This window comes from Nansenia antarctica, assembly GCF_963989245.1.
Source record: "Nansenia antarctica genome assembly, chromosome: 9".
Lineage (NCBI taxonomy): Eukaryota > Metazoa > Chordata > Actinopteri > Argentiniformes > Microstomatidae > Nansenia > Nansenia antarctica.
In genome coordinates this window covers 1,925,322-1,934,695 of record NC_137679.1, presented here as the reverse complement: position 1 = coordinate 1,934,695, position 9,374 = coordinate 1,925,322, and the positions used below count along the sequence as shown (strand labels likewise).

The 9,374-nt window shown below is 46.5% G+C and overlaps 1 protein-coding gene across 1 annotated transcript; it reads right to left on the bottom strand.

Moving 5' to 3' along the window:
• Positions 1-644: 644 nt before the first annotated feature.
• cUnh11orf16 (chromosome Un C11orf16 homolog) lies at positions 645-7,719 on the bottom strand (the record flags this gene model as incomplete). The annotated part of the gene is made up of 4 exons (XM_080539137.1): positions 645-1,210; positions 2,272-2,536; positions 6,642-6,887; positions 7,510-7,719. 4 exons carry the CDS (start codon positions 7,717-7,719, stop codon positions 645-647), a joined length of 1,287 nt encoding a protein of 428 aa, XP_080395263.1.
• Between the last annotated feature and the right edge of the window lie 1,655 nt (positions 7,720-9,374).

Below are 9,374 nucleotides of genomic sequence, written 5' to 3'. Positions count from 1 at the left end.
AGTTAACTGTAACAATGTAAAGTAGTGTTCTAGTTAACTAGGTAACAATGTAAAGTAGTGTTCTAGTTAACTAGGTAACAATGTAAAGTAGTGTTGTAGTTAACTAGGTAACAATGTAAAGTAGTGTTGTAGTTAACTAGGTAACAATGTAAAGTAGTGTTCTAGTTAACTAGGTAACAATGTAAAGTAGTGTTCTAGTTAACTAGGTAACAATGTAAAGTAGTGTTGTAGTTAACTAGGTAACAATGTAAAGTAGTGTTCTAGTTAACTAGGTAACAATGTAAAGTAGTGTTCTAGTTAACTAGGTAACAATGTAAAGTAGTGTTCTAGTTAACTAGGTAACAGTGTAAAGTAGTGTTGTAGTTAACTAGGTAACAATGTAAAGTGGTGTTGTAGTTAACTAGGTAACAATGTAAAGTAGTGTTGTAGTTAACTAGGTAACAATGTAAAGTAGTGTTCTAGTTAACTAGGTAGCAGTAGGGGGATTACTCACCCAATCAATTTCTTTGCAGCATTTTGGCTTGACTAGCGAGTTTGTGTTTGCGTGATTCTCAACGACGTTGAAACGTAGTTCCCGTGTTTCAAAAGAAAAGTCTGAACATTTTGATTGGTTGCCGACATGCGGACCAAACGACCAGACCGTGTCACACATTACCTGGCTGCCTGTGCTGCGGCTCCGAGGGGCTCCTCCTCCAGTACCTCCAGCTGGGCCGGTCCTGCTCTGGTCCCAGCTGACCCAGAGGAGAGAGGTCGGTGCTGACACACTCTCCCCCTGTGGCCCTAACCTCCTCATCCTCAGACAGGGAGGAGGAGGAGGAGGAGGAGGAAGTCTTGGTGTCGTTGAGTTCCTCCAACTGCCGATCCACTTTCTTCTCAAGCTCCGCCCTCTCCTCCCTCAGACCACACACACAGAGGGGTGGAGCTGCCTGGGGGGGGGTCCACCACTGGGGGATTGTGGGACAGCAGCACAGGCGGTCCCTGGCTGGAGGACAGCAGCGTGGCGTACTCATACAGTACAGGCCAGGAGCCCAGACGCTGTTGCGGACGCAGAGCGCATCGCTACGGCAACACGGCGGCGGTGTAATGACCCGCTGGAGCGTCCTGACGATCTGGTGGTGCTGGGAGGCAGGGACCCACACCGCCAGGTCCCCCGCCACCCGGGTCAGCTGCCCGCTCCACAGCAACACCTGGAGCCCCGCCCCGCTCCCAGCTGCAGGCGCAGAGAACCAGACCGTAGCTCTCTGGGTACATGGTCGTAATAATAATAATAATAATAATAATGATAATAATGATAATAATGATAATAATCATAATCATAATCATAATAATGATAATAATAATAATAATAATGAATAATAAGAATAATAATTAATAATAATAATAGTAATAATAATAATAATAATTAATAATAATAATAAAACACAATTAATAATAATAATGAATAACAACAATAATAATAATAATTATTATTATTAATAACAATAATAATAACTAATAATGATAATAATTCATGATGATAATAATAATAATAATAATAATAATTCATTGTATTTATAAAGCGCTTTTCCAGGGCTCAAAGACGCTGATAATATGGGAAAAACAGAAAACACAAAAAACAACAAGTAACAGATAACATGACACATAGAACACAGAGTTAACAACAGATAACATGACACATAGAACACAGAGTTAACCAACAGATAACATGACACATAGAACACAGAGTTAACAACAGATAACATGAGCACATAGAACACAGAGTTAACAACAGATAACATGAGCACATAGAACACAGAGTTAACAACAGATAACATGAGCACATAGAACACAGAGTTAACAACAGATAACATGAGCACATAGAACACAGAGTTAACGAACAGGCACAGGGAACAATTAACACAGCAATGAAAATAAATGAAAGTAAATGTCTTTAAAGCTTCAGTCCTGCTCTTTTCACATATTTACCTGTGAGTGCGATACATTCATTTGAGAGATACTGAAGGGAGTGGGGATGTGTTTACTGTATATTCTCAGAGCCTCTCTTGGCAGGGTGTGTGTTAGTCGATCACTCTGACAGTCAAATCACTCTGACAGTCAAATCACTCTAACAGTCAAATCACTCTAACAGTCAAATCACTCTGACAGTCAAATCACTCTGACAGTCAAATCACTCTAACAGTCAAATCACTCTGACAGTCAAATCACTCTGACAGTCGATCACTCTGACAGTCAAATCACTGGTGTGAAGCGTGTGAAACCTCCTCCTCTTACCCTGAAGAGAGTCTCTCGTCTCCGTCCCAGAGACCACTCTCCCCGGCCCGTACCTCCTCAGGGCCGGTTCCCATGGCGACAGGACCGTGTCCCCCGGCACCAGGCAGTGTGCGTGTGCCTGTGTGTGGTTCACCATGTCAGGAGAGCAGACTAGCTGCTGCTGCTGCTGGGACCCCCCGGGGGGACGGTCACCCCCCTCTACGCTCCCTGGTGGGGGACCGGCAGCAGGCTTGTCAAACTCAACCACGTACACTCCTGTCCTGCCCTGGGGAGGGACAGAACATGCTCAGTTGTACAACAGTTAGTTCCGACCAAGTAATTTGATTGGACAAGAGGCATTCCATGAGTGCTGATATACAGTATAACAGCACTGGGACTTTTAACTATATGTATCACTCCGAAATGACCGTTAATATCAAAGTAGCTAGCCTGCAGATGTTTGTGTTCAGGTTACTAGGGTTAGGGTTAGGGTTAGGCCAAAATAAATGATTAAATAAACAAACAAATCATAATCTGTTGTCACTTATTACTGTTAACTAATAAATGGCGCTGTAGAACTGTTGTATAAAAGCAATATCACACGAGAGGGAGTGTGTTATACTGAATATCAGCACGGCTGTGATTGGGTCGTAGGTACGAGGCCGCATGCCGAGTAGGAAGACGATCACAGCCGTGCTGATATTCAGTATAACAGCACGACCTCGAGTGTGATATTGCTTTTATACAACAGTTCTACAGCGCCATTTATTAGTTAACAGTAATAAGTGACAACAGATTATGATTTGTTTGTTTATTTAATCATTTATTTTTTATATTTCGACAAAAAATAGTTACGCAAATGAACTTCAACTGGACTGTTAGGCTAGCTAATTTGTATTAACGGTCATTTCATCAACGGAACACCTGTGCGGCGGAGTGATACCTATAGTTAAAAGTCCTAGTGCTGTTATACTGTATAGCCTATCGGCACTCATGGAATGCCTCTTGTCCAATCAAATTACTTGGTCGGAACTAACTGTTGTATAATGCAGTACATCACACACTGGTCTCTCAGCTCCACGTCTCTGACGCTGGTTCTCTCTGTGTACCACATGTACAAAAGAAGAGATTTGGTGAGGCTGCATTCTCATTTTATGCTCCAGATTGTGTCTCACTGCCAGTTTACATTAGGGATGCAGCCTCAGCACATTATGTTCAAGTCAAGACTAAAAACCCATCTTTTTAATATTGCCTTTAAATGACTAAATAATTAAATGATGATTATATAATGATCGGAGCACTTTGAGCTGCAACGTTTGCAGGAAAAGCGCTATAGAAATAAAAGTTATTATTATTATTATTATTATTATTATTATACACACTGGCCTCTCAGCTATTTTGAATGCCTTGGGCGTAGGCTGACTGATTCATAACGTATACATGCTTGACTGGACTCATTGCATAACACAGGGTTCCCACAGGTCCTTGAAATCCTTGAAAGTTTGTAAATTTGAGAAAAAGAAATCAAGGTCTTAAAAGTTTTTGAAAATAGACATGGGTCATTGAAAGTGCTTGAATTCCCCTCTCTCTCTCTCTCTCTCTCTCTCTCTCTCTCTCTCTCTCTCTCTCTCTCTCAAAAAAAAAGAATATACAGTATATATATATAAAAAATGTTTTACTTAATTTACTACGAATTTGAGGGAATTGAGTCTTGAAAGGTGCTTGAAAGGTGCTTGAATTTGATGTTTCAGAAGGTGTGGGAACCCTGGGTATAATACCTGGAGTTGTTGTGTCACAGTGCCCAGGTAGTACAGGCCGTCCACCTCCCTCCTGGCCAACACACGGCATCCTGGGAGATACTCTGAGCAGCACAGGGCCCTCCCAGAGAGCACACAGGAAGTGACCCTACAGAAGGGGTTACCCAGCGTGCACCTGGACAACCACATGAAGAGATAGATGTAAAGCTACATCCAAATGATATGATTATGCAAACACCATACATGTCGTTAGCCTCATAGCACAATTGCCTGAGTCATATTTTGGCCAAATGTAGATATCTGCCTAACTCTCCTCTCCTAACACTGCTGATTCACTGGGCGTTATTGCCTCTATGACATCAGCCTATCAGAATGTTCGTTACATTCCAACATCACTATCTGCCCAAGTCATCTCTTTGACAGAGGCATGTTTGACATGACATACAAAGATGGCTCGGCTGACCACAAGTGAAGCACGACTTAGGCTGTTATGCTACGAGGCTAACGTTATGCTGCTTTACACACTGCAGCAGGAAGACAGCAGTTGCAAAGTTGCTTATAGCAATGCAAATACTGTGTGTGAATGTGAATGGCTGCATCTTTATAGCTTTGTAGTCAAGGACACCAAACCTGAGGGGGGGAGGGAGGGACGCTGGACTCTGTGTGACCACTGCAGACGGACTGCAACACGTCACTGCAGACGGACTGCAACACGTCACTGCAGAGTGGACGGGCTCTGATATGTGGCCCGTAGCAGTGTACAGGGGAATGTCCTGTTAGCACACACACACACACACACACACACACACGCACGCACGCACACACACACACACACACACACACACACACACGCACGCATGCATGCACACACACACACACACACACACACACACGCACACACACACACACACACGCACACACGCGCACGCACGCACACACACACACACGCACGCATGCACACACACGCGCGCACACACACACGCACACACACACGCACACACACGCACACGCGCACAGACACACACACATGCACGCACACACACTCACAATCTTATTTTACATTTTACAGTTCCACATTTCACATGCTTTTGTTGTTCTGAGGATTGGGGATATTATTAAGACAATTAATTGAATTTAACTCTTTTTAACCTCCCTCCCTCCCTCCCTCCCTCCCTCCATCCCTCCCTCCCTCCCTCCCTCCCTCCCTCCCTCCCTCCCTCCTTCCCTCCCTCCCTCCCTCCCTCCCTCCCTCATTCCCTCCCTCCCTCCCTCCCTACCTCCCTCCCTCCCTCCCTCCCTCCCTACCTTCTCCAACGCGCCGTCTAACCCCACGGGAAGGACGTGACAGCTCCCTCTGGTGGCGTGAGACAGACACTGCAGGAAGTCCTGCGTTCTCTCATCCAGAGGGCTGACGAGGTCTTTGATTGATTGATTGAAAACTTTATTAGAAGATTTGCAGAAGTAGGTACATGAAAGTACATATTACATACAAGGTCAACTAACAGGATAAAAACCCAAGAAAGCCACTGGCTTATTTCAATTGGGGTCCTTGATTCTCAATTCATCGTTACATGTAAGACAGACAAAAAAAACAGGGGTGACAGGGGTTGTTGGTTGTCCCCCGTGCCAGATAGAAGTAAGTAAGTAACGTTTATTCATATGGCACCAATTTACAACGACAAACAGCCGCCCAAAGTGTTTAACAGATAAAAAGATATAGAGAAAAACAAGATAAAAGAGATCAAATACAGATTTAAAAAACCCCAGATAAAATAGGTAAAATACACTAAAAGCAAGGTGCACACATACAAATAAAAGTGCAAAGAGTGCAGTGTCGGGAAGGCAGGCTCACCTCAGGTCAAAGGCCAGGGAGCAGAGATGTGTTTTGACTCGTTTTTTAAAAGCCTCAATGCTCACATGCTAAATGTGCGAAAAAATAATAAAAAATAAATAAATAATAGCTCAAGACTGTCCTGTACAGACAGGCTTTTGGCTAACCCCAAAAGCCTGTCTGTCTTTTTGTGTCTTGTTATTATTTGTTGAACACTTGTTATTTGTTTCTTGTTTTTTAATTTTCACTTGTTGACCTATTTCTTTTAACCTGCTATTTACTTTTGCTCTTTAATTATGTTTTTATATATGTAAAGCACTTTGTGACCGCTGGTCTATGATAGACCTGTGCTATATGGAAGCAATTGACCATGAGAGGAAGGGGGTTGTGGACTCATTCACCACTGGTACAGGGTTGTGGCACGAGGCAAAGCAGGAAAACCCTGTACAGTGGTAAATGAGTCTACAACCCCCGCCCTCCAATGGTCAATTGCTTTTCTACAACAGCCACCACATAATATAGAAAATAAATACACAGTTGTAACATTAAATTCATGTATTTACAATCATTAATCGTTTCAGAATACATATATCCTTCCGCCACAGAATATAGTCCCATAAACCAGATCAACCATTGCATTGTAGGTCAGCACAGGTGTTCTTAATCAGATTGATTGGGAGGCGCATTGATACAGGAAATGCGTTCTGAACTGAAGGTTATTGGGATATTTACCACTGTTGCTAGCCAATCAGAATCCAGTATCCAAACATGCTGTAGTAGAATAATAAACTTGACTTACTCACTAGGTAGAACACGTTGACCGGCCTCCCCCCTGCCAGGGTGGGCAGGGCCCGGAGCAGCTCCTCTGGGCAGGCGGGGAGGCCCAGGGTGACCAGATGGACCGCCTGGCAGCGGGGGTCACTGAGGGCCGTGCTCAGGCCCGCCAGGAGGTCTCCTCCAGGGCTGCAGGAGAGGGAGTGGATCCAGGACAGCGCCTCGTACACGGTGTCTGGAGCACAGGGCACCATGGCCTCAGACCAGCGGTTGGTCTGGAGCGGAGGAGCATAGAGGGGGAATACGAGGGGGTTAAGAATGTAAAAGTAGGATTTAAGCGGGTTAAGCGTCGACCATGTAACCGCAGGGTCCCCGGTCCGAATTCCGGCCGGGGACATATCCTGCATGTCATCCCTCCTCTCTCTCTCACCCATCCTTCCTGTCTAATTCTCCACTGTATCTGTCAATAAAATGAAAAATATGAGTGGGACTGCCCCACTCAGAAAAAATTACTAAAAAAAAGAATGTAAAAGTAAAGTATGTAAGCCTTGAGAACCCTTGAGGGCGGGTGGCTGTGTCTCAGGCTGTGTCTCAGGAGGTAGAGCCGGCGTCTAATGATCGCAAGGTCGACAGATCGGCGGTTCGAGCCCCGGCTGGCCACATGTCGAGATGTCCTTGGGCAAGACACTGAACCCCAAATTGCTCCCAGTGAGTGCCCGCCGTGCATGGTAGCTTGCCGCCATCGGTGTGTGAATGTGTGTGTGAATGGGTGAATGAGAGGCCGTTGTAAAGCGCTTTGGATAAAGGCGCTATATAAGTTTACCATTTACCATTCCATTTATATAAATACATTTGATTGATTGATTGATTGATTGATTGAGTCAGACAGTAGGGTACCTTGTATGAGAAGGCTACGATGTTGAAGAGAGAGTCTCTGAGGGAGGCCTTGGTCAGCAGGGTCTGGATGAGCAGACGCTTCACTGACCCCAGAACAGCGGCCATGGCCTCTGAGGTGTCAATGACAAAGGAGACATTCCTGTATCTGGCGCCCAGGAACAGCAGAATGAGCTTGTTCTGTGGCTCAGGAGACGACCGAGAGAAAGGCATCGTTGACTGAAAGGCTGTTGTCATCCTGTCACTGAAGCAGAGGAATTACAAGATGTGATACAAGTCAAGTCAAGTCATGTGTATTCATATAGCACATTTACAACGACAAAACAAAGCGGCTGCTCCTCCTGAGACATCTACTACCCCCCAGCACTGTGTCTCCTGAGACATCTACTACCCCCCAGCACTGTGTCTCCTGAGACATCTACTACCCCCCAGCACTGTGTCTCCTGAGACATCTACTACCCCCCAGCACTGTGTCTCCTGAGACATCTACTACCCCCCAGCACTGTGTCTCCTGAGACATCTACTACCCCCCAGCACTGTGTCTCCTGAGACATCTACTACCCCCCAGCACTGTGTCTCCTGAGACATCTACTACCCCCCAGCACTGTGTCTCCTGAGACATCTACTACCCCCCAGCACTGTGTCTCCTGAGACATCTACTACCCCCCAGCACTGTGTCTCCTGAGACATCTACTACCCCCCCAGCACTGTGTCTCCTGAGACATCTACTACCCCCCAGCACTGTGTCTCCTGAGACATCTACTACCCCCCAGCACTGCGTCTCCTGAGACATCTACTACCCCCCAGCACTGTGTCTCCTGAGACATCTACTACCCCCCAGCACTGTGTCTCCTGAGACATCTACTACCCCCCAGCACTGTGTCTCCTGAGACATCTACTACCTCCCAGCACTGTGTCTCCTGAGACATCTACTACCGCCCAGCACTGTGTCTCCTGAGACATCTACTACCCCCCTGCACTGTGTCTCCTGAGACATCTACTACCGCCCAGCACTGTGTCTCCTGAGACATCTACTACCCCCCTGCACTGTGTCTCCTGAGACATCTACTACCCCCCAGCACTGTGTCTCCTGAGACATCTACTACCCCCCAGCACTGTGTCTCCTGAGACATCTACTACCCCCCAGCACTGCGTCTCCTGAGACATCTACTACCCCCCAGCACTGTGTCTCCTGAGACATCTACTACCCCCCAGCACTGTGTCTCCTGAGACATCTACTACCCCCCAGCACTGTGTCTCCTGAGACATCTACTACCCCCCAGCACTGCGTCTCCTGAGACATCTACTACCCCCCAGCACTGTGTCTCCTGAGACATCTACTACCCCCCAGCACTGCGTCTCCTGAGACATCTACTACCCCCCAGCACTGCGTCTCCTGAGACATCTACTACCCCCAGCACTGTGTCTCCTGAGACACCTACTACCCCCCAGCACTGTGTCTCCTGAGACATCTACTACCCCCCAGCACTGTGTCTCCTGAGACATCTACTACCCCCCAGCACTGTGTCTCCTGAGACATCTACTACCCCCCAGCACTGTGTCTCCTGAGACATCTACTACCCCCCAGCACTGCGTCTCCTGAGACATCTACTACCCCCCAGCACTGCGTCTCCTGAGACATCTACTACCCCCAGCACTGTGTCTCCTGAGACACCTACTACCCCCCAGCACTGTGTCTCCTGAGACATCTACTACCCCCCAGCACTGTGTCTCCTGAGACATCTACTACCCCCCAGCACTGTGTCTCCTGAGACATCTACTACCCCCCAGCACTGTGTCTCCTGAGACACCTACTACCCCCCAGCACTGTGTCTCCTGAGACACCTACTACCCCCAGCACTGTGTCT